General features: G+C 52.3%; 2 protein-coding genes across 2 annotated transcripts in view; both read right to left on the bottom strand.

Moving 5' to 3' along the window:
- The window catches only part of LOC141971169 (uncharacterized), a 35,614-nt gene extending 24,409 nt beyond the window's left edge, over positions 1-11,205 (bottom strand). Inside the window, 5 exon segments of the mRNA XM_074928330.1 lie at positions 782-810; positions 1,706-1,777; positions 2,383-2,508; positions 10,986-11,039; positions 11,143-11,205. Of these exon segments, the coding sequence (XP_074784431.1) occupies positions 782-810; positions 1,706-1,777; positions 2,383-2,508; positions 10,986-11,039; positions 11,143-11,205 (344 nt within the window).
- A 330-nt stretch (positions 11,206-11,535) lies between these two features.
- The window catches only part of LOC141971170 (uncharacterized), a 35,574-nt gene continuing 21,291 nt past the window's right edge, over positions 11,536-25,818 (bottom strand). The window contains 1 exon segment of the mRNA XM_074928331.1: positions 11,536-11,581. Coding sequence (XP_074784432.1) covers positions 11,536-11,581 — 46 coding nt within the window.

The following is a 25,818-nucleotide window of genomic DNA, read 5'->3' on the forward strand; positions in this document are numbered from 1 at the left end:
GGAATTGGAGGGGTAGAGGTGGGGAGACTCAGCGGTTGAGACAAAAACAGTTTACCAATTGAAATGAAACAAAACAACAATAATAGAAAGTAGAAATGGGAAATGCACAACCACCTGCCACCGCCCGCTGACTGATACCCAGCCTGTTCCCAGCTGGTGATCCCGGAGAAGCCAAGATCCTGAAAAAGCAGTCCTGGAAGCGAGAGAGAACAAACCCCTTCCCAGCCAACCCTCCTTTACATCCTGAGCGTGACGTTACACAATGAGGAATGTTCTCCTGACCAGTTTGGGTCTGCTGCTCTGGTCATGGCCCCTCACAGTATCTTCTGCACCCGCCCATGGCAGGACAGGGGGAGTTGGAATGTCCTTGATCTCCTGGCAGCAACTGCACACATCCCTGTGCTATCAGCATTCTTCTGATACCAAATCGCACACTGAATCCAAACACAGCACTACTCTAGCTACTAAGAAGAAAAATTAACGCTGTCCCAGCCAAAGCCAGGACAGCAGGCGTCTCCCCTATGCTCCTCACTGAAGGAAGCAGTTTGGGGTTTTGTTCCAAAATCACCCAAGTCCAGACTCCCTTCACAGGCTGCCTTAGTCACGGCTTCCACTGGGGTGACTCTGCCAGCAGGACTTCAGTCAGTAAACAGTGCAAGTACCACAGCCATCGCTGTCTGTCATGAAAATCTCCTCCTTCCTTTACCTCATAAAGGTATTATTTAAAATCAGAAAGATTTGACATTGGTTTTCAGCTGCTCCAAGCAGCAGCTAGCTTCACAATGCATTCTTCGCGATGGACACAGGCTCCTAATAAAGAAAAAAGATGCTGAGTATATCTCAGCCAGAATGAGAACAACTTTTCCCATGTGAGTCCAAGTGACTTCATGGGGAGAAGAACTTCTGACTTCTGTGGGACTTCCGTGACTCTAACAACTACAGAACCAAGCCCTGCCTACGTGACACCAAAGCAAAGGCTTCTGAAACCTCTTTTCATTACTTACATGATGGTTCTGCTAAATAGGGTGTGATATGAGCTCAGTGTGCAGCTGCAGTCAAGAGCAGATAGTGTCTAGAATTACTAGAAGAACTGCAACGTGTATCCTCAATTATTCATCCTCTTCTGGTTCCCCGTTTCGAAACAGAAAGAGTAGAACTAGAAACGGTTGAAAAATGGCAACAGCAATGAGAAGAGAAGCCTGGAATGGCTCATGGGCGAAAGCCTCAATAGACTGAGAGTCTTCAGCTTGGAAAACTGAGAAGGAATATGAAAAAGGTGTGTAAAACTACAAATGCCTTGGAAAAGAACAGGTATTAACTCTTTTCATAAGGAGAACAATGGAGCACCAAATTGCTCCAATTATCAGACAGCAGATACATTAATTATTGTGCAGAAATGCAAGAAAGTGCCATTTCCTACAACTCGTAATTAAATTCCACAACCAAGAACACTGCAGAACCAAAAAAATAAGTAGATTCCAAAGGAATTAGGGGTGTGAATTGAAGTTCCTGAACTGCTGGCTAGAGGAAGGAGATGGAACCTGGGGCAGGATCATCCTCTACTTATCTGTTTCTTGTACTTTTTCCATAAACATCAGAGACAAAGCCGTTGGCTCAGCGAGCCTCTGGCCTGACCCACGGCTGTGGTTTAACCCAGGGCAAAGCTGCCGCGTCCCCCCAGCGCTGGGGAGCACTCCAGCCTTACCTTGACTTTCTGCGCCTTCTCCTTCCTGCCATTCTCCGCAGGTTTCTTCTCTGCTCCTGGCTGATGATGACGCTATCAATGTAAGAGAGAAACCTCGTTAATGGACGTTATGAGATGTCAGTGAAGGTAATAACGCTTCTGCTCTGCTTATCACCTGCCTGCTCCCTGGTTGTTTTCCTCACCGAGCCCTATTACAAAACCACTATTGATTCAACCCATTTGCATGACACCTCTGTAAGTTAACATCGGCAATTAACAACTGAGCATTTGTAAAGTTGTAGGGACCAACTCCATTCTTGAGACGTAACAGGAACGTGCCCAAACTTTGTGTTAGGTGAGATATATGACCATGTTCCAACTACTGTTTCGACTGGAATTCTTTTAAGCCAGCTAGCCCTGTGCATATCATCCCACAACCTGATGAGAGCCGAAGGGCAGCACGAGAGCCAGGACAGCGTACGCTCTGATGAATGACGCTGCGGGCTGACAACCAGAGGCCAGCGGAGGTTTCACGCGGGGATGTCAAGCACAACGACTGTCCTTTTCCCAGCAGGACAGAGCCTTTCAGGGCACCGCCAGGGCGCAGCTACCACAAACAGTCCAGTATGAGTCCACAGCCCCTGGCTCTCAGCAGGGGAGTACCTGACATGGCTCACACGGCGCTGGTAAATGCATACCTCTCTGTCAGGGGCCTTATTAAACACGGTGCCAGCCAGGTACTCCTGTACGTATTTCAGGTGTTCCTCCCGTAGAGTATTTAGCCGGTATTCCTTCTCGGGTATTATTCTGCCACTTCTTGAGATCTGCCATAAACAAATATAATGTAACTGAGAAGGACATGACAGAACAAGGTACGTTTTTAAAGGGAGCCCAATTTCCCAGAAAGGCTACCTTCTCTTCCCAGTTAGTTACCACCTCTGCTTCTGTCACAGTGGTGGAAATCACCTTCCGAGCACAGAATTGTCGTTTCTTCGATCCCGGGGACCCCATCAGCCAACCGAAGAGGGCAGGAGAGCCCCAGTCACATTTCCTAAAAGCTGTGGGCTCAGCCTTGCTCTTCAGGGGCCGCTGCCCAAGTCAGTGGAGGGCAATTAAATACTTGCCTTCCTACTGCACAGGGGTGGCATCTGCTTGTGCTAGACAGAGTCACACCCAGGAGTGCATAAGTATTTTTTAAAATGCTCAGCACATTCACCTTTACCAAATCCTGCAGCTTTCCATTAAAGTCTTTTAAAAACATAACACTGAAGCTATTTAAATAGCTATTAGAGTCAAAGATGCTTAGATTTCACATTTTAAAAACCTCTGAGAATCGATAACCTAAGAGAATCAATGCTGCTGGGGGATATGGTGTGGGGGAGAACTTTGTAGAGTAGGGCTGAGGGTTGGACTTGATGATCCCAAGAGTCTTTTCCAACCGGAACGATTCTGTGATTCTGTAATAGGATTCTGTGTATTTGCAAACGGAAAGATTTTGCAGAGGCAAACTCCAATGAGCAAAGATATGTACGCAGCAAAAACATAAAACCATTCTGAATTTACCAAGACCTCTCCATGAAATATCTTCTTCTGCCGGGGTGTGAAATACAAGCAGACTGACAGACATTCTCACACAGCCCCAATCGTGCAGCAATACAGCGACGTGTGCAATAACTTCCTGGAACTGCACTGCTGAGCAGCTCGGGGCTGAGCCACGGCTCTCCAGTATTTACCCCGCCTCAATCCGTTCAGCCCCTGTTCCCAGATCACACAGACAAGCGTCGCGACTGCTGCATGACAGAGGTGTGCTGGGAGCGGGAGCGTGATCCTCCACGGAGCGTGGCCTCGACCCGACGGTCAGCACGGCACTCCTGGCGTGACACCCTCACCCACCAGCAGCCGCGGGCCAGCGCCTTCACAGCCCCAGGCGGCCCCTAGGCCCGAGACGTGCCCAGCGCCACCTACAGCATCTCCTCAGCTGTCACCAGTCTCTTCAAAAACCGCTCAGCTCATGGAGCTGAGCCCCAAGCCCCGCTTTACCCCTCCTTCTGCCTTTCTGACTCCAGTAGTGCAGCCGTGAGCGCCACAGCCCCGTGTTGCTGCGACATCCAGCTGACCAACGGCAGAGAACAACGGAGTGGGGAATGCTCTGACTAAACACCCCACCCTTGGTCACAGTGTGATCGTGTGGCTTTGATCTGGCACAGCAGAATTGCACGTGTTTGGCTGGTCAAATTCTTACCAGTGACAACACATACCTCTAACAAATCAGCAACAGGACTATCAGTGATTTGACTTGCACAATATTAAGAGAAACAAATAATTCTCTTCGTTTTTTCTCAGAAAAAGAAATTTTTCAGTCTCACCAGTCCTGATCTCTGAAGATGTCGTCTTACCCAGGTATTTTTGAAGTATTCACCCAAGTGTTTGTCTCTCAGGCTATCGTAGCTTTCCAGTAATCTGAAATAAAAGCAATAATACAGATTCATATAAGCCCCTTGACAGCCAGATTATTACAGCTTCATTTACAGAGACCTGCGCAATAGCTTGCTGCACAAAATGCTGTCTTGTTGAATCATGCCCAACAGTTTGTCAGGTAAATGCCCATCAGATTATGTAAAAGCAACATCTTACAGCCTCTGGAAGATTCCTATCAGAAAGAAGAGACGTCTACAGCAGACAGAGCAGCTCCGCACCGAACGGCGTAGCACCACCAAGGCACAGGCTCCAGCAGAGCCCAGCCCTGGAGGTCTCCTCCGAGACCAACCCCCACAACAGCCTCCGCAGATAACAGACTCTTCCGAGATTTCAGAGCGCGCTTCCGAGGCTTGAGAGAGACCGACCAGACAGCATCACCACGGCTCTGAAGGGCTGTTTGGTCCAGCGGACTCCCGGGACTGCCCTGCTCTAGAGGCCAGAAGGGTTGGGCCGGGCTCCTCTCTGCTGGGCTCTTCCCCTTCCCAGAGCCCTGGCACAGGGGTGCCAAGTCCTCCTCTGAATCCAGAGCAATAAAAATGAATGCAAGGCCTCCTCAAGTCTCTTCCAGTTCCCGAGTCAATACGCTAAAGGTTCTCTAATGCGTACCTTGAACAATCCAAAGTGAACAAATTGATCTCTCTCCTATTTATTGGTGAGAAGCTGTAAGACCAACAAAGGAAGAACCAGACCACGCAGCCCATCCAAGCAGGACCCTCCCCTGCTCTACCCAAGGCACGTCCTGCATCCCTGGAAACCCAACAGAGGGGAATCATCACAGCTACCTCAGAGCAGAGGTTCCAAAAGCTGAACCTCAGGTATGAGTTGAACACAAAAACTGAAGCATCCGTAATCAGCAGACACAGTTTTAAATAGTTCTCAGCACAACCTTATCCGACTTCACCCTCTGGAAGACAGGAGCAATAACAAAGGAAGTGACAGTAGGCTTCAGTTTTTAATACTCTAAGTCCACTCACATTTGTGAGCGCATAAATTTATTGCATAATACGTTCAGCCTGACCCTTGGGCTCTCTAGGCAGGTTGTGTTTTAATTACACAACAAGAGATTCAACTCCTTTGCTTCCTTTGGCTTTACATTTAAATGCCACCGTACCTGTATTCCACATCCTTCAATAGGATAATTCAAGATACATGTCTGTTGCTAGGCTGAATTACCTCACACAAAGGCGTACTCAACAAAACAACGAACGCTTTTTAAAAAAGAAAAAGAAATCAAAAAACCCAAAGAGATCATGGATTTACAGCAATTTTATCTGGGGTTTCACAAGAATCTCACAGGTAGCCTACCAACAATAAATTAAACTTGAGACAAATGATTTAGCTCACCCGGTTATGCACGTTGGTGAAACACCAGTACTACAGCAACTGTTCTACGTTATTTTTTAAATCCACTGTTTGCATTTGCTTTTGAAACCACCAGATTACATCAGTTGTGCTGAGGATTGACTCATGCTATCACCTGGCAGCTGCACACAGTGGCAGAGGAGAAAGTCAATCCAATTCCTTTTCATTGACTTCCTTCCATCTAACATTTCATGGACCAAACAAGCAGCTAAAATGCAACTCCCACTGGAGCAGAGGGATGTAGCAACTTCAGTTTCAAAGAAGTCTGTACATGTATTTTCTCATATAAATGATGAACAGGCTGGTCCTCAAAAATGCTGAATTAAATTCAAGGTTCAAAAGGGTACTGGAGGGAATGAGGAAATGTTTTGGGCCTGAACCAAGACCCATTAAACCACGGGAAAGAAGGCAGCTGGATGCCCTGGGCTTCGGCAGAGGCACGGTGCGGCGGGCAGCCCGAGCTCTCTGCCGGGGGAAGGCCCCTCTCGCCCAGGAGAGCGGCACAGGGCTGTAAGGGACTTTTTGAACTTTATTTGTCTCAACGTTGCTGCTTCACGACTACCACTTCCTGGCCTCAGCACCCTGTTGTTGCGAAGGAGTACGCCTTGAGGGAGATGGAAAGTGTCCAATGAATCCACAACGTCCGCCCGAGGCTGGAACAACAGCGGCCTTGGTAGCGCCCACCAAGCTACACCTGCGCGCGGGCCGGGTAGGCGGCGTGAGACGGTAGGCAGTGAGGAAGCAGGTCGACCCCCGCCAGCAAGACCACCGTGACCACCTGGGCATGCACGCATGGAGGACCATGGGGCGGCACACATCACAACAAGCCCCCGTGGAAACGGGCAGACTTTTGGAGAAATCGTGGGGACGGGCCACTATAAAAGGACTGTGTACTCCTCTCTCAGGATGATGATGCTTCTTGGGAACTCCGACGGAGCCAGGAATGTGGAACATCATCATCGGCACCGAGAACGAGCCGACGGAACATCGCTGGATCCCTGGTCGTGGTGGTGGTAATTAGTTGCACCTCGACCGCTTTCTTGCTTCAGAATTCTGACTTTCTCCTCTCTTTTGCTCTCTGTCCTATCGCTCTTATCAGTTGTTATAAAAAATAAAGTTCATAAGGTTGTACGGCATCTGACCTCGCTTGTGTCTTAAACTTGCTCTTGGGATCGTTTAAGAACCCTCCCCGATATCGGATCGGGACAAGGGCCACCGCACAGAACATGCCGGGCACTGGCGCCGGCACAGCATGGACCTGGGCTCATTGCTGGCTCCACAGAGCAACGCAGCCTGAGGCTTGTGCAGCACCTCCCCAAGAGCAAGTTATCTGAGAAACGTCACGAGTTTCCTAACTCGATGACTGTCAGAAACAAGCTCTTGAGCAAAGCAGACCCCTGGTCTCATTTAGTCCTCTGCTCCTGCACGTGTTACCAACAAAAGGATAACAGAAGTCCACGTCTGAGAAGTTTTCTTCCAGAGATTTAATTATTTAAGAACTATATACAAATGTCACCCTTGGATGTGATGTACACTGTTTGTTCCTGATGTTTTTTGGTTTGTTTTTTTTACTTTGCTCAAAATCCTTCTTCACTTGCATCTAAATTTGAGTAGAGTTCTCCAAATTCATGCCAAATCCAGACTGATTCAAGTGAAGCAATCTCCTCAAAATTCTTCAGCAGGGATGTTCCAGATGTGGCACTTTTACTACGGAGTCGCTGAGAAATGGTGACATCCCATTTTAACAATGCCTTTTCAATGGGCATCCACTTTTTTTTTTTTTTAATAAATGTTTGTCCTGGGTTGCAGTGTATTCTATTACCATCCTCATGAGCTGTTGAAATCAGGTGGGGCAGTGTTTCCTTGCTTCCCTCCCCCCGCCCCTCCAGACTATCTTTCTGCTAATGGCCCATCAATGCCATGCAGCGTGACTCATTATCCCGTTGGGAGATGCTCCAGCAGAGGGAGAACACCAGCATTCCATCCTGGATATAACCTGAGATTCTAAATACCAGAGACTCTCTTCTTTTCCACTGGATTTCCAGAGGACAGGAGCTACTTAGACACCACTGGACTTTTCTGAGGAAGAGCAGATTTTTTTTTCTACGGGATCACTGCTTCGCGGGGACTGCAGCCACCATTCCACCAGACTGCTACCACCACCCTGATTAACAGGGTGTCAGGTTGTATCCTGACTCTCTTAGTTTAACCCAGTGTTATCTGCCTTTCTATTTTTTTTTTCCTTATTACATTGTTATTCTGACTTGCTGTCTCCCACTAGTTTGTTTTCAAACTAGCACAATGTTCTTTACCTTGCTGACTATCATAGATGAGAATATACTTTACATTATATTAAAGATTAGATTTTTGGAGTTTCAAAGGGAAAGGTCACCATCAAAAATCTCTCTGCTTCTCACCTGTCTAGAATTTTAAATTGAGGGACCATATACCATGGGAAAAAAGAATATTCCCCAATTTACATATCCCTTGCATTAACTAGCCATTCTACCGAAACAGAGCAAATCGGGATTACAAAACCAAACACAAACCAGAGCAGAGCTGATGACCAGGATTTTAGTCAGTTAAGGAACTGTCCACTTGGAACTCCGCATTCAGCAGGATTTTCGTTGTAGTGTCACTGCCGCTACTATTTATTAACAGTATCTAGTTTCTCTCAGCTTGCGGTGCACAGCGCACTGTACTCAGGGCCAGGGCTGTGTATCACAATGATTTTTAAGACCGCTCTTTTTCATTTGAAAGGATTTTGAGACAAAGTCACAGCAGGCATCCTGCATCAGTTTGGTAAAGCAAATCTTTGCAGTAAACAATTTACAGTGCAATTAAATCAGTGACTGCTCCCCAAAGACATAATCTAAGAGAACCCCAAAGCTGTAGCTCCGCACTGCTGGAGCCACGGGGAGCCGGAGCCCCGGTGTCGCACACCCCAGCTGGAGCTTTCTGCCCCTCAGCCAGCCAGCCCTGCCCTGGGGGAGACCACTCCTCACCCCAGCAACCTGCTGGATCTCGCACCGTGTCTGCTGGGGACACGAACAAGAAAGGCTCGTCCGTCTTTCAGGCAGGACAAGCCTCACCACAGGCTGTCAACCACAAACGGCAAGTTCAACACCCCCAAGGCAGGGGCACCGGCCCAGCGCGTTCCGCTGGGGAACAAAGACTCCTCTGAGGAGACGTCCCAGGCACCCGGCACCTGAGTGCCATTCCCTCCCGAAGAAAATCTTCAGCCACCGTCATGCATGTCCCACTTCCACAAAGAGATGCTGTCAGGGTCTCCAGAGAGGGAAGCAGATGCTGGCAAAGCAGTTTTCTGCAGAACTGGGATTTGGCATTAAATCCTGACAGTAAGGACTTTGTGAGTCCCCGCTGGGAATGGCCGAACAGGCCCGTGTGGGCCTAGGACTCAAAAGATGGTGCAAGTCCGTCACAGAGAACGGGATTTTGCCATCTATGTGCCAGTACAGGCATCCAGAAGGTAACTGCTGCCTTTATGACACTACTCAGCAAAAATGTTTACTGTTATTTGGGGCCTCCAAGCTTATGCCAGGCGAATACAGCCAGTGGGTTCCTCTCTCTCCGAGGCCATCTGTTCAGAAGATGAAAAGCCAGGAAAACAATGCCCCATCTCCGCAGAAGGAGGCTGTTGCTGTGTGAGGAGCCAGGGCTCTGACACATGTACACTGACCCTCCTGCTCCGAGGGGGAGCCGCTGCCCGCAGCTGGGCCACCCGCCGCCCCGCACTGTGCCTCAGGGACTTCACCTGGAGGAACTGCCCTGGCTTCCACAGTTATTAACCGCAACTACTACTGCCGTGCTTGTCAGAAACCACACCGTGATACAGCTACCGAACAAACTGACCCGAGTCAGCAGGCGACATTTAGATGGGGCATTTTGATCAGCTCTGAAGCCGGACAACAACAAGAGAAAGGCCTGAGGCCACGGCCCCGCTCCCAGCACACGCTGTCACCGCAGCCAGGGGCCCGGGATGCGCAGAGGAGCCGGGTTCAAGGCGCCGACCTGCAACCGACGGCTCCCACCGGCCAAACCCCGTACCCAGAACCACCGCTCTGCCTGCGCCGAGCGCCGGGAAACACCTTCAGGGCTTCCAGCTGTTTGCGGTGCTCAATTCTGCATCGTTATTCTTACAGAATCGAAAGGCCAGGGCCGTGAAACGAGTGCAGCCACCCAGTTCACCCCGTTCACGTGCAAGGGGTGACCCTGACTGCACCGTGTCCCCCATGGCCCCCCTGTCACCACCACCCGGGCCCGCACGGGAGGGACAGTGACCAGACTGGCCCCCAGACACCCCCCCTGCTCTCCGGAGCCTGCCTGAACTGGCCCTGGGCCCTCCAGAGCCCTCCTGAGCACCCCACCCGGAGCCCCCCAACACCATCCCCGGGCCCCCCAGGCTCCACTCACTGCGGCGGTGCGCAGCTCAGGTCAAAGGGCCGGCGCTCCTGGTGTGGCGAGGGGCAGCTCTGCCGAGGAGCCTGTCGAGTCTGGGTCTGGCTCCGGCCACGCCTGGGAACTGCTGGTGGCACTGGTTGCCATGTCCCGATGCTGCTCGCCATGGCCATGATGTTGTTCGCCGCCTCCTCCTCCTCCCTGATCGCCTGCACTGATCGCCGCAATCCTCCTCCTCCTCCTCACTACACGACTCCTCCTCGCTACTCAACACCTCCTCACTATTCGCTTTCTCCTCCTCAAATGATCGCTGCTGCTGGTCGCATCCCGGGCATTATTAGGACATAGAGGGGGCGGGGCTTCACTTGGCCAATGGCGGCAGTGCTGCCAATGGTCGCTAGGAAACCGAGTGGGGGCGGGGCTTCGCTCGGCCAATGGCAGCAGCGATGTCTGGGTTGCTAGGAGACGGGTGGGGGCAGGGCTTCACTTGGCCAATGGCGGCATCGCTGCCAATGGTCGCTAGGAAACCGGGTGGGGGCGGGGCTTCGCTCGGCCAATGGCGGCAGTGCTGCCAATGGTCGCTAGGAAACCGGGTGGGGGCGGGGCTTCGCTCGGCCAATGGCGGCAGTGCTGCCCGGGTCGCTGGGAGCCTCGTTTGCGTCTCAGTCTGGCTCTCAGGATGGTTTCAGAACCCTCCCCGGTGTTGGATCGGGACAGCCCCGTGGGGGTGTTTGCTCCCCAGGCCTGTGCCACACCCAGCTCCTCGGGACCTGCCCCACAGGGCCCTGCCCCAGCACCCTTCCCGGCTGCCGCGTGGGCCACAACAGCCGCAGCCGGGCACAGGGCACCGGCGTGAGCACAGGGAACACAGCCTGCCCCTCTGTGCTCCCACCCCGGCACTGGAGACTTCCACCCCAACTCCTCCAGGGAGGAAGAGGCCTGTGTCCCGATGGCTTCCCACCCCAGAAAGGCCGACCTTCCTCTCCTGGGGCCCTCCCACCCATACACAACGCCAAGGAGGAGAAATGTAGCCACTGCTTACTTTTGCCTGGCACTGAACCAAAGCCTTGACGGTCGGGGCAGTTAACGTCAGCACCTAGAAAAGAGAACAAAGGCCAAGTGGGAGAAACTCCTCTAATAGTCTGTGCTAGAAAGCAGAGTCACTCCCTTGACCCAGCTGGAAACCCAGAGACACTTACAGAGCCACTGAGGCCCAAGACTTTCATGAGTAGACCAATCAAGGGCAACGGGGTCACCGGCATTTCCTGGGCTCTGCTCCTTTGCCTGTGCACAGGGAATGGACAAAGGAAGAGCTCTGTATCACTGAACCCGGCTTTGCTCTCTCCCCTGCCAGCCCCTCCAGCACCATTTACATCAGAAGAAATCCAGGCACAGAAGGAGCAAGTGGCGGCAGCCGGATCGGCTCAGTGTTACTTTACCAACGCAAGGCTGAGCAATTCGGCCAGCGCTGCCCTGCCGCTGCCCCAGCAGTGGGGGTACCTCTCCCCCAGCTCTCGAGCTGCCTTTCTGCTCAGCTGGAGCATCCCACCGATGGCCACGCTGGCGCCGGAGGTTTGCTACTGCAGCAGGGCTCACCTGAGGAAGGTGTCCAGCCAGAGCTCTTTCCTCCCGTGGGACCTGCAGAGACAGGAGAACCAGTATCACACCCCGCTGCCACCAACCTGGGGTCGGGCTGTTTCCCCCCACACACACAGTGGGAAAACCCTGACCTCTGGGGTCAAGTTCGCTTCTCAAGGGGCGAAGCGGTTTCCTAGCCGAAGCAGAAAGCATCAGGCTGATGCTTCTGCTTCCCCTCACTCCTGAGGGCCCCTCTCTGCAGCTGTGCTCCTGTCCCAGCAGCTGGAGCACACGGACTGCAGGCTGTTCCTCCCCAGAGCAGCCGGGAGCGGGGCGGGAGGCAGGGGCCAGGACCTCAGGCCACTCCGACACCAGCAGGACCTGGCCAAAAAGCAGCTCTCCCCTTGTTCTTGGGCCTTCCCAGAAAGAGGCTCCCACTGCACCCAGCAGCTTAGGGACTGACAGCAGCTGAGCAGCGGGAGGAGGGAAAAGCAAGTCTTTCTGCTCTCCTGGGCAGATGGAGAACAGAGAAGGTCAAAGCCAAGGAGGCTCTGCTCCTCACCGAGCCGTGTCTCTCCAGGAGCCCCTTTTGATCCTGCAACTCTGCAGCCTTTGGGATCCCCCTGGGCTGAGGAGCACTGTCACAGACACGGGGCTTCTCCAGAGCCAGGAGCAACAGCCCAGCTCTGCCAGAACTGCACGTGGGGCTTCCTGGGACCAAACGGGATCGACTGCCTACACACAGCCCCCCCTCAGCCCACGCCTTGCCTCACCCCTTTGACAGTGCACAGCTTGAGCAAGGGCTGTGTCCAGAGGGCAGAGGGCCAGCTCTGAAAATAAGCCGAGTTGCAAAATGCTGCACAAGCAAAGCGGTGCCTCTGCTTCCCCCCGACCCCATGACGCGAGCCTGAGGAGCCAGCTGGGCTCTGAGGGAGAGCTCCGGCCCAGACAGCCCAACGCCTGGGTGACACATCACCGCCACTCACCAGAAAGTGACCACGCAGAAGCTGCTGGCCCAGACAAGGATGAGGGTGCTGCAGCAGTCCAGGCCCAGTACTTGCACATTTCTGCCTCAGGAGAAGCCATCTGGGCCAAAAAGATTTTACTGAAGCAAAGGGTGGGAAAAAGTCGCTTCCCCTAATAGCCAATATCCTGATAGAGACGCAGGTTTTGATTCCAGAAAGAACCTTCATTCTGCACCCAGGTAAAAGCCAGATGAAACTGGTACCTGTTGGCCGCCTTTCTGTCTTTGTTGACTGAAAAATCACAATGATGAATGAAGCAGCCTGCTGAGTTCCTAACCTGACCAATCCTAACAAAGTCTGGCACTCGCAAGTACTGAGAGCTGTAAACTCCATTCACAGTAAAAGCTGAGGAGAAAGTCACGAATCATCTCCCATTCTGCAAGTCAGATTCTTGGCTGTTTTCTCACTACTGCTGATTTAACTGTAAATTGCTTCAAAATAACACCTAAACTTTTCATACCAGTAAGCTCTTGCTGCCATTAGAGAATCATTGTGCTGAGAGGCACTAGGAACACACAGCAATATTTAGATATATACATTCTGTCTTCCCTTAGATGAAGTTATTTTGTAATTTGAAACCTTAGTGGAAGGATTTTTGCTTTCATCCTGATCAGACATTTAAGTGCCAGCCCTCTGCTACAGCTGCAGCAGAAGTATTCAAGCTGCTGCAGCACCAAATTAAACTTTCCACTTTCCAATTAGCTGTTGGTTTTTTCCCTTTCTCTTAATTGTTCTATTTGAACAAGCAGCTTAAGTATTTGCTCACTTGGGGAAAAACACTGCTATCCTTCTTCTGTTATGATAAGCCACTGATCTGAAGGGCAGAAGGCTGAGACCCCCACAAAGTTATTTAGAAGAGTGGGAAGAATTTGAGAGTCCTAAGTTGGACGTTCTTTGGCTGGTCAAAACTGAGGAGGGGGAAGACGAACTACAGGGAGCTCAAGGGAAGCACAAGAGGGCATCCGGGAGCCAACAGCCTGATGGGGGCATAAGGCCGCGCTGCAGCGCCGTGTGTCAGGCACAGTGTTTTCAGGAGCTGCAGAGGGGAGTTAATGCCCCCGATGAGAGCACAGCTCGTCTGACGTGGTGGCCCTGCTGGTCCTGCACGTCCTGGAAAGATGAACTGTCCCTGGGAGAACTGGCGAGGAGAGCTGCGGGGATCGCTGGGACATGGCAGACGGACGTGCGGGCTGACGACAGGAGTGCGGGATTTGCTCGGGCCAGCAAAGCAAGTGGGAGAAGAATGGGGTGACTCCTGTCAATGCAGAAGAGGGAAATACCGCTTAGGGAGGAGAGTTACTAAGATTGAAGGGTGGGAGCACCAGAAAAAATGTGTACTGCCTGGCCCTGAGTAACTTTAAGCTGCAAACTGGAAGAAAACACTTTAATGCTTAGAAGATTTGGGTTCTGCAACAGCCTTCCAAGGGAAATAAAGAAAGGAGGTGATCGAAGGAAATGATCACCTGCTTTGCAACTTATTTACTTAGAGCAATTTATAATGATTTCTGAATGTTGCTTAATAATCCTGCTTGCCCTGACTGCTCTGTGAAAGCTGACCAAGGGCCACTGTCTTCAGCAAAAATAAGAGACATGTCCTTGGAAAGCAGATGTGCTTTAACAAGTCTGGTTTTGTAGTGGATAGGTAGCCATGTAAGGTTGGTAGAAACTAGTATACTGGTGGTTTTAGATAAGATAGAGGTGGTAAACCTTCTGGAACCACTCCTGTTGCTCAAGAAACTGGCTAAGAGAATCTGTGTGTGGTCCGAGGAAAAGTGAGACAAGGTGAGGAGGACTGTGAGCCTTCCTCCAACAGACCCTGGAGACGCCCACCAGGAGGCAACGGGCAGATGCAAAGAGAACATCGACTGCTGACACCAGCCTCTAGAGCTAACCCAGCCTCACTTACGCATATGGATATTTGTGTTATGCCATCCAATGAATACGTAGATCCCCACTCTATAAGTATTTGTTAAAATGTGCTGTTGGTGTGCAACCTTTTGGAGAAATCCCCTTGCACCCAGGTGCTGGAGGAAACACGCCTGCTGTGTAACTCTCCGCGTTGTAGAGTCTGAGTCCGTGAATCAGAGGAAGCAACCAGCCAACCCCTCATCGCTTACTATGGAGGTCAGTAAGCTTTTGATGGGCCTGGAGATCTCTTCCAGTCTCTCCTTCCTCCAAATTAACTGCCTCTTCAGGCATTGTCTTGCAAGATACATGTTCCCTTTTTAATTGCTCCGATGTCTTCTTGTTTGAAATACTGAACTATTGGTGCTCAAAAAGCGCTATGCTGGCAGGATCATTTCTCTTATGAATTGTGCTTAGGTACCAATCCAGATAATGCGGTTTCATATAGCAAGAATTACATTTTTTAATCACTTAACAAGCACAGGAAGGACTTTACCATGTTCGAACTCCTCTCCTGTTACTGCTGGCAGGGATGCAGATCCCTTGTGTGCAGAGTTCTGCTGGGGAGAGGCCAGGGCGAGGATCCCCATTACACGGTACCGGTCTGAGGGGTTCACCTGGGATGTTAAAACAACTGTGCTTATGTTTACACACCCTAGGGTCCTACAGTGGTAAATTAAGATTACTGTCTCTGGGTTGTGTCAGCAGTTCAGGATTTGGCCATTCCCTATATAAGAAAGCCAGTAACTGTCCATCTAAACTCTGCCATGCAATTCAGGGAGGACTGAAGGTTGACAACCTACATCTTAGACGAAGAACTACTCCAGAAGTGTTACTTCTTTCTGCAAATTAGAATAAACAATAGCTCTTACCATTTCGGGGGGGAAAAAAAAAAACACCAAAAAAAAAAAGAACAACAACTTGTTCACAAGAGCAGAAGCCAAAGCCTTTGGATAGAGTGGACAGGTGCTTGCTACCAGCATTGCCCAGGAAACCCCACCAAGAAATCCCAGCAGGCTGGAGTAAATGCCATGTCCTGGAGCACATACACTGCAGTTCGCCTGCAGTCTTTCAATACCCAAGGATATTCCTTCAGATCTGCAGCACCGACTTCACAAACTATAGAATACTCAGTACACCTCAGCCTCAAAAGTCCCGTTGTTATTGCAGTGCCATGAGGCCAAAACTGTTGGTCCTTAACAGCGATGAGAAAAAGGATCATTCCCACACCACTCCCCAAAATACTGCTACTCTGAAATTTGCCTACACTGCTACAGCTACTGCTTCACTCCAACTTCCCTTAAGAAAAAAGTTCTGCCATTCTTCTAGCACTTGCTCTAGCCACATGTGCAAACAATGCTTTCTTATTCCTTATGGATCAGGCTTTTATACTTAACTTGGCTTTTTTATCGTCTGCAGTCAGGTTCCTGATAAGCAATAAAGCACCTTGTCTTGTAGGCACTCCCCTCTTCTCCCCACTCTACCCCCATTAAAAGACACACCCACTCCACCCCACGCACAGACCTTGAATCTAAACTAAAGAACAGGTATTCGCTTGAAAACTGTCACTTAAATGGCTATCCAAAGCTGAAGTACTTCCAATGGTCTTATTTTTTCAGCGTGGGGTGTCTCTGAAAAGCTTAAAGATGATGAACAATCACCTTATTCATGTTTTGCCCACAGTTTAATTGCACGGAGCGTGAGCAGGAAGTTCTCTTCCTTTGGCACTAGATGTAGCATTTCATCGGTAACTCTGAGAAAAAAGTTCAAGTACAGCAGCTCCTAGTAACAGGTGCAGGTCTGTTTTATGCTACGCTGGATCAAGAGCTTACGGTTTATCGTTCAAATCTGTGAAAACAAGTTTGGATTACTCGCTCTGTAGTACATTAAAAGTTATAGATTACACACAACATTCAGTATCCCTGCAGGCAACTGGCACCCTCAACAGCTTCGCCACAGTTTACAGACGTGATACAGCCTGTTGCTAGTTTCTTCCTTTCTCCACATCTCTCTCCCTCCCCCTGTCCTTCTCTTTTTTTCTGTCACCACGTGCTGCTTCCTGGCCTTATTTTTCCTCTGTCTCCTGCAGCCTGTCCCCTCTCTCCCCACTGTCTCCCCTGCTCAGCTGCCTGGGCCCTCTCTCTGGGCCTCTGTCCTGCTCCCCATCCCCTTCCGCTCTTCCTCCGTCTCCATCCCGGAGGCCATCGCTGTTCTGTCCTTCTCTGCCCCTTGTCCTGACCCACACCCTGTTTCTCGGTCTCTAGGGACAGTTTCCATCTTGTCTTGCTCTGTGCCCTGCTCTCTGCCCCTGCCTCTCCCTTGCTCTTCCCTCTCACCCTTTCCCCTCCGTCCCTCTCTGCTGCTCCCCGTCCCCTGTCTCTGTCCCTCCACTCTCCTGGTGCCTTCGCTGTCTCTCGCCCCCCGGCCCGCTCACTCGCCCTGCGAGTCTGTCCGTCCCTCTGTCCTCCTTCCTGCCCTTCTCCTCTCTCTGTCCCTCCGTCCTGAGGCTCACCACTCTCTTTCTTCCTGCCCCCGCTGTCCCCTTCCCCTCCACCCTCCTCCTGCTCTGCCCCTCTGCCCGGCTCCTCACCAGCATTTCTCACTGCGGAGCAGCCCGGGGAGGCGGCCATGGGGCTGGGGGGCGGGGCCGGGCCGGGGGACGGTGTCCCCGCAGGGTCAGACCGCGGGAACCGGCGCCCCGGGGCATGCTGGGAGCTGCAGTGCTGGGCATGGGGCTGCTGGGCGGCCATGTTGGTTCCCGGGGCATGCTGGGAGCTGCAGTGCTGGGCACGGGGCTGCCGGGCGGCCATGTTGGTCTCTGGAGGTGCAGCCTCTGCTCCAGCTGGGGCCCGGCTGAGGTCAGTACTGGGGTCACCCGTGAGGAGTGAGGCCCTTGGGCAGGTGTTGGGGTTTCTCCTGCCCGCTGGATGCCCGGGGGGTTGTGTGTGTGCTCCTGGCCAGCTGGAGCTGGGCCTGGCCAGGGCCGGCCCAGGAGTAAAGTGAGAGCTGGGGAGGGGAGGGGGAAGGAGACAGACTCCCTGGGCACGGGCACCGGGCAGCCCTACCTCCAGAGCCCCCAGGACACCCCCCCAGCACCTTGAGTTACTACAGTAATGGGAGTAGTGTGTTCTTCTGTTAACTCTTACAGGGCTTTTGTTGTCCTTCAACGCACAGTGTCCAAGGCATGAGTCAGGCTCACATCGCCCTGCAGCTGCGCTGTGCCAAGCAGCTGCCCGTGGCATTGCCAGCGTGTCCAAAAGGGAGGAAAAAGGTGAATACGTGAGCGGGGGGAAACTGTCTGGTATGGCAGAGGGGTGAGCTCTCAGGGTGGAGTACGGTGGTTTCTGCCTGTATCCATCCTGTAAATGTGGCTGTCAGAAGGAAGCATGAGAGAAAACATGATTTCACCAATACAGTATGAGCTCAGAAATTGTGGAGTATTCTCGGGAAATCTGATCTTTTTTTTTCCCGATCTCTATATAAAACCAGAGTATTTGAAATGTGGTTTTTAGAGCAATACAAGAACTTGTATGAGTCAATCCGTTCCTAAACAAAGGATTGATTTCCCAAATTGCTAAATTCGTATGCACAAGTGCCATATAAGTACTTTAAATAAGGAATTGTCAGCTTTCCAGTTCCCTCCAGCCACTACTGCACCGTCCATCTGGGCCTTGCCTGGTGCTCCGGGTCTCCTGCAGCCCGAGCGCCTCAGCAGATCGGCTGCCTCGTGGTTCCCCACTCGCCTGCTCTCCCCCAAGGCCGAGCGGCACTAGTGAAGCTGTCTGCTGCCGCTGCCAACCCACCCGCCCCTCCAGCCCCTCCAGCACGCTCCCAGTGCCGGGGTTCTCTAAAGGTGTCTCTACCCCCAAAAAGAGCCCTGGGCCCTGGAAGGGAAGGACGGGGGCTCAGCCGCAGCCCTGGGGACATGGGACGGGGCCACTCGGGGCTCCTGGGGGGCTGCGGCTCCCGGGCACAGCACGTAGCCCGGCTGGAGCTGGGACCCCTCTCCCGGTTTGTAGAGCGAGAGGATTGTCTGAGCGCGCGCAGAGGCCGTGCAGATGGCTCCGGCACTGGCCTGCACCGGAGGAATCAACCCTCCCACCTCGAGCATATTCTTCCTGCGCTCAGCGAAGCCGCTCAGATGAGCCAGTGCAGCTCGGGGCCTGCCTAAACGCAGCCTCAGCTTTAATCCTGACCCTCCCGGGGACTCCCTGCCAAGGCAGAGTCCTGTGCTCCCCCCTCTGCCACCGGTCACCCGTGGCCCCTGAACTGCATCACCCACGTGCACTGGCCAGCGGCTTCCGCACAGTCATGCCCACAAGCCAGAGGCATTTGCTTTGCAGGGGATCTGTGTGACACGGCGTCAGCAGCACAAATATTCAGTTAGAAAGCAGAGATAAACTCTGGACTGAAAACACAAATGCAACCGTCTTCAGCACAGGAGGGAACAAACATCGATTACTTGATCACATTGGAAGTTCCTCTCCCATGTAGACTGATCCTCAGTGACTTCGTGTCAAATCCACCCAAAATCCCGCTCGTTTCAGCCCCGTTGCCCAACCTGCACACACGGTGACGGCCCCGCCGTGCCGGGGCAGAGCATCCTGCAGCCACCGAGCAACGCCTGCCAGGTGCCAGGGGCTGGAGGGGTCTCGCGGGGGCCCCGGGGCTGCGCGAGAGCTGGGGGGGCTCCGGCAGCGGAGATCACAGCCAGCGCTGGGCTGGAACCCTTTACACCGACCACCCCTCCTGCAGAGCCCGCACTGACTCCGTGGGCCCGGGGAGCTATTCCCGCCTGAGCCCAGCAGAAGCAAAAGGCTGGGCTTGAACCATTTATAAATGTGAACCGGAGTTGTTCGGATTTAAGAGCTCTCAACGATTCCAAGTCCCGGGCGGTCCCTGGAGTGTGGCCAGCGACACGCCCGGGTCCCCGAGGAGAGCACAGCCCTCCGGCACACGCCCGAGGGTCGCTTGCCTGCAGCGTGGGGTGGAGGCAGCCCCCAACCTAAAGACCCCCGGGCAAGGGCACTGCCGCCCCCGGGACCGCCCGTCCCCCATATCTGCTGAGCTTCCCCCGACGCGCTCGTCGGAAGCAAAGCACCAACGTGTGCCGGGGCCCTGCGCTGCAGCGAAGACAGCCCCGGCTCTCAGCAAAACGTCCGCAGACGAGACGCAGATGACGGACAGAACAATGCAGTCAGCACGCAGACACGGATGGACACAAACGTGAAACCTCTTATTCCACAACAACACAAGCACAGAAAGCACATCTACCCTCACCCCCCCACCCAACAGCCGGCAGAAGCAAGCGGTGCCCAGGGAAGGAAGGGAGGTTCAGCCAGTCCAACATTCCTGTGTTTTAGGAAAGCGAGCCTGACAGCTGTGGAATAATCCTTGCAGTTATGGTCTTCATGAGCACGAGGGAGTGATGGTTCGTGGGTTGGCTCATTTCAGTTGTCTGCTCCACACCGAGAAGCTGCTCCCGACCGGCACAAATATGCAGCATTTTGTGTAAATGTTGCGGGACAGAGCACTGAGGCAGCAGCAGAAGAAGCTTAGGGGAGAGTTTCTTCCCCATCCTGGGCCTGTACTGAGGGCGCGACAACCGCGTCTGGGCTTCTAACATCCTACAAAACGACGAGAAAAACATTAGCTTTACAAAAAACACGCTAAGCTTTGAGCTACTGATACACCACTGTAAGAGATTTACTAAGAGCAGCTGCCAGAGCAAGCAGAGGAGCCGGTGCTGCCCTTGACCTGGGGCTGCACTGCTGGGTGGCGGGAGCTGCTCCGCAAGGGGCGAGGGGCTGAGGGGCCGCCAGCGTAGCACCAGAACTAAGGCATTTGCAAGGAGATTTTGGGAACAGGGAAGGGGGTAGAAGCTGCCACTCCAAGGGATTTACCATCCCCTACCCAGTGGCAGTAGCAGATACTTAAGGGAAGTGTAAGGAACGGGACCAAGTGCTGCACCCGCTGCCTCTGGCAGGGACGAGCCCGGGGACTCGACCGGGCGCGGGGCAGCAGCTGACCCACGCAGGACTCACCTCACGGGGCTGCTGCTCCTCTGGCCCTGCCAGCAGCTCCCAGGGCATCTGGGTTGCCTCCAGGGGACTGTCCTTACTGTGCTCGTGTTCTCAGCAGCTCTCCCTGCACTACCCCCCTCTCCCCTGTTGTCACAGAGGTCTGGCTGATCCCCCTCAGCTTTCACCCCGCCCGCTCTGGCCTCAGCTCCCCCTCGGCTCTGGCTCAGGGAAGTTTCTGCCATCGGCTGCTCTCCAAAGGACATTGCTCCACACAGCTCTCCCCCACAAATTCTCCCTCTTCTGTGTCCTCTCACTCAGACAGAGCTCCTACCACAACCTCTTTCCCTTCAAATCCTCCCTCCTCCAGGTCCTCCTCTCTCTCAGACACAGCACCAGCCACAACATCCTTCCCTGAACATACTCCATCTGCATGGTCATCTCCCCCCGACACCAGAATCGTCACAACGTCCTTCCCGGAAAAAATTCCCTTGCCCAGGTCCTCCTCTCCCTCAGGGGCTCCACCCAACATGAACTGCCTTCTGAAACCTCTGTCCTGCATGTCCTCCTCTTCATCAGAAAGCTCAATCGGTACTAAGTCTATCCCTACAAATGCTCCCTCCTCTGGGTCCCGCTCTCCCTCAGACACAGCACTGCCCACATCTTTCCCTTCAAATTCTCCCTCCTCCAGCCTCTCCTCTCCTGCAGAAACAACACATGTCAGATCTTTCTCTTCTAGTTTTCCCTCCTCTAGGTCCTGCTCTACCTCAGACGTATCACTGCCCATGTCTTTCCCAAATTCTCCCTCGTCCAGCTTCTCCTCTCCCTCAGACACAGCACTGCCCATGTCTTTCACTAGAGATTCTTCCATCTCCATGTCACCCTCTCCCTGAGACACAGCACTGACCATGTCTTTCCCTTCGAATTCTGCCTCCTCCAGATTCTCCTGTCCCTCAGACACTGAACTGCCCATGTCTACAACTTCACATTCTTCCTCCTTTAGGTCCCCCTCTCTCGCAGACACAGCACTGACCATCACTTCACCTTCATATTCTTCCTCCTCCAGCTTCTCCTCTCCCTCACAGACAGTACTCCCCAAATCTTCCCCAAGTTCCTCCTTCTCCAGCTTCTCCTCTCCCTCAAACACATCACTCCCCATGTGTTTCTCCTCAAATTCTCCCTCCTCCAGCTTCTCCTCTGCCTCAGACATAACACCAGTCACGTCTTTGCCTTCAAATTCTCCCTCCTCCAGCTTCTCCTCTCCTTCAGACACATCACTCCCCATGTCTTTATCTTCAAATTCTCTCTTTCCCAGCTTCTCCTCTCCCTCAAACACAGCACTCCCCATGACTTTGCCTTCAAATTCTCCCTTTTCAAGCGTTTCTTCTCTTTCAGACACAGCACTCCCCGTGTCTTTCACTTCAAATTTTCTCTCTTCCAGGTTCTCCTCTTGCTCAGACACAGCACTGCCCATGTCTTTTCCAAATTCTCCCTCCTCCAGCTTCTCCTCTCCCTCAGACACATCACTCCCCATGTCATTCCCTTCAAATTCTCCCTCCTCCAGCTTCTCCTCTCCAGCAGACACAACACCTCTCACGTCGTTCTCTTCAAGTTCTCCCTCCTCTAGGTCCCCCTGTCCCTCAAACACAGCACTGCCCATGTCTTTCACTTCTAATTCTTCCTCCTTCAGGTCCCCCTCACCCACAGACACAGCACTGTCCATGTCTTTATCTTCAAATTCTCCCTTTTCCAGCTTCTTCTCTCCCTCAGACACAGCACTGCCCATGTATTTCACTACAGATTCTTCATCCTTCTGGTCCCCCTCTCTTGCAGACACAGCACTGTCCATGTCTTTATCATCAAATTCTCTCTTTTCAAGCTGCTCTTTTCCCTCAGACAGAGCACTGCCCATGTCTTTCACTTCAAATTCCTCCTCCTTCAGGTCCCCCTCACCCGCAGACACAGCACTGCCCATGTATTTATCATCAAATTCTCCCTTTTCAAGCTTCTCCTCTCCCTCAAACACATCACTCCCCATGACTTTCCCTTCAAATTCTCCTTCTTCCAGGTTCTCCTCTCCCTCAGACACAGCACTCCCCATGTGTATCTCATCAAATTCTCCCTCCTTCAGCTTCTCCCCTCCTGCAGGCACAACACCTCTCACGTCTTTCTCTTCAAGTTCTTCCTCCTCTAGGTCCTTCTCTCCCTCAAAGAGAACAGTCCCCATGTCTTTCTCAAATTCTTCCTCCTCCAGGTTCTCCTCTCCCTCAGACACAGCACTGCCCATGTCTTTCACTACAGATTCTTCCTCCTCCATGTCACCCTCTCCCTGAGACACAGCACTGACCATGTCTTTCCCTTCGAATTCTGCCTCCTCCAGATTCTCCTGTCCCTCAGACACTGAACTGCCCATGTCTACAACTTCAGATTCTTCCTCCTTTAGGTCCCCCTCTCTCGCAGACACAGCACTGACCATCACTTCACCTTCATATTCTTCCTCCTCCAGCTTCTCCTCTCCCTCACACACAGTACTCCCCAAATCTTCCCCAAGTTCTTCCTTCTCCAGCTTCTCCTCTCCCTCAGACACATCACTCTCCATGTCTTTCCCTTCAAATTCTCCCTCCTCCAGGTTCTCCTCTCCTGCACACACAGCACTGCCCATGTCTTTCACTTCAGATTCTTCCTCCTTCAGGTCCCCCTCACCCATAGACACAACACTGCCCAATTCTTTATCTTCAAATTCTCCCTTTTCCAGCTTCTCCTCTCCCTCAGACACAGCACTGCCCATGTATTTCACTACAGATTCTTCCTCCTTCATGTTCCCGTCTCTTGTAGACACAGCACTGACCACATCTTTCCCTTCAAATTCGCCCTTTTCCACCTTCTCCTGTCCCTCAGACACAGCACTCCCCATGTCTTTCCCAAATTCTCCCTCCTCCAGCTTCTCCTCTCCTGCAGACACAACATCTCTCACGTCTTTCTGTTCCAGTTCTCCCTCCTCTAGGTTCCCCTGTCCCTCAAACACAGCACTGCCCATGTCTTTCACTTCTAATTCTTCCTCCTTCAGGTCCCCCTCACCCACGGACACAGCACTGCCCATGTCTTTATCTTCAAATTCTCCCTTTTGAAGCTTCTCCTCTCCCTCAAACACAGCACTCCCCATGTCTTTCCCTTCAAATTCTCCTTCTTCCAGATTCTCCTCTTCCTCAGACACAGCACTCCCCATGTATTTCACTTCAAATTCTACCTCCTGAAGGTCCCCCTCTCCCTCAGACACAGCACTGCCCATTTCTTTCCCTTCGAATTGTGCCTCCTCCAGCTCCTCCTGCCCCTCAGACACATCACTCCCCATGTCTTTCCCTTCAAATTCTCCCTCCTCCAGGTTCTCCTCTCCTGCACACACAGCACTCCCCATGTCTTTCACTTCAATTTCTTCCTCCTTCAGGTCCCCTTCACCCGCAGACACAGCACTGCCCATGTCTTTATCTTCAAATTCTCCCTTTTCAAGCTTCTCCTCTCCCTCAGACACAGCACTCCCCATGTGTTTCTCCTCAAATTCTCCCTCCTTCAGCTTCTCCTCTCCTACAGGCACAACACCTCTCACGTCTTTCTCTTCAAGTTCTCCCTCCTCTAGGTCCTTCTCTCCCTCAAAGAGAGCAGTCCCCATGTCTTTCTCAAATTCTCCCTTTTCAAGCTTCTCCTCTCCCTCAGACACAGCACTGCCCATGTCTTTCACTAGAGATTCTTCTTCCTCCATTTCACCCTCTCCCTGAGACACAGCACTGACCATGTCTTTCCCTTCGAATTCTGCCTCCTCCAGATTCTCCTGTCCCTCAGACACTGAACTGCTCATGTCTTTCACTTCAGATTCTTCCTCCTTTAGGTCCCACTCTCTCGCAGACACAGCACTGACCATCACTTCTCCTTCAAATTCTTCCTCCTGCAGCTTCTCCTCTCCCTCACACACAGTACTCCCCAAATCTTTCCCAAGTTCTTCCTTCTCAAGCTTATCTTCTCCCTCAGACACAGCACTCCCCATGTCTTTCACTACAGATTCTTCCTCCTGCATGTCACCCTCTCCCTGAGACACAGCACTGACCATGTCTTTCCCTTCGAATTCTGCCTCCTCCAGATTCTCCTGTCCCTCAGACACTGAACTGCCCATGTCTACAACTTCAGATTCTTCCTCCTTTAGGTCCCCCTCTCTCGCAGACACAGCACTGACCATCACTTCACCTTCATATTCTTCCTCCTCCAGCTTCTCCTCTCCCTCACACACAGTACTCCCCAAATCTTTCCCAAATTCTCCCTCCTTCAGCTTCTCCTCTCCTGCAGGCACAACACCTCTCACGTCTTTCTCTTCAAGTTCTCCCTCCTCTAGGTCCTTCTCTCCCTCAAAGAGAGCAGTCCCCATGTCTTTCTCAAATTCTTTGTCCTCTAGGTCCTCCTGTCCCTCTGATGCAGCACTGCCCACGTCTGTCCCAAATTCTCCCTCCTCCAGCTTCTCCTCTCTCTCAGACACATCACTCCCCATGTCTTTCCCTTCAAATTTTCCCTCCTCCAGCTTCTCCTCTCCCTCAGACACAGCACTCCCCATGTATTTCACTCCAAATTCTCCCTCTTCCACGTTCTCCTCTCCCTGAGATACAGCACTGACCATGTCTTTCCCTTCGAATTCTGCCTCCTCCAGCTCCTCCTCTCCCTCAGACACTGAACTGCCCATGTCTTTCACTTCAAATTCTTCCTCCTTTAGGTCCCACTCTCTCGCAGACACAGCGCTGCCCATCACTCCTCCTTCAAATTCTTCCTCCTCCAGCTTCTCCTCTCCCTCACACACAGTACTCCCCAAATCTTCCCCAAGTTCTTCCTTCTCCAGCTTCTCCTCTCCCTCAGACACATCACTCCCCATGTCTTTCCCTTCAAATTCTCCCTCCTCCAGGTTCTCTTCTCCTGCACACACAGCACTGCCCATGTCTTTCACTTCAGATTCTTCCTCCTTCAGGTCCCCCTCACCCTCAGACACAGCACTGCCCATGTCTTTATCATCAAATTCTCCCTTTTGAAGCTTCTCCTCTCCATCAAACACAGCACTCCCCATTATTTTCCCTTCAAATTCTCCCTCTTCCAGGTTCTCGTCTCCCTCAGACACAGCACTCCTCATATCTTTCACTTCAAATTCTACCTCCTGAAGTTCCCCCTCTCCCTCAGACACAGCACTCCTCATATCTTTCACTTCAAATTCTACCTCCTGAAGTTCCCCCTCTCCCTCAGACACAGCACTCCCCATGTCTTTCACTACAGATTCTTCCATCTCCATGTCGCCCTCTCCCTGAGAAACAGCACTGAC

The sequence above is a fragment of the Athene noctua genome, chromosome 28 (genome assembly GCF_965140245.1).
Source record: "Athene noctua chromosome 28, bAthNoc1.hap1.1, whole genome shotgun sequence".
NCBI classification, from domain to species: domain Eukaryota; kingdom Metazoa; phylum Chordata; class Aves; order Strigiformes; family Strigidae; genus Athene; species Athene noctua.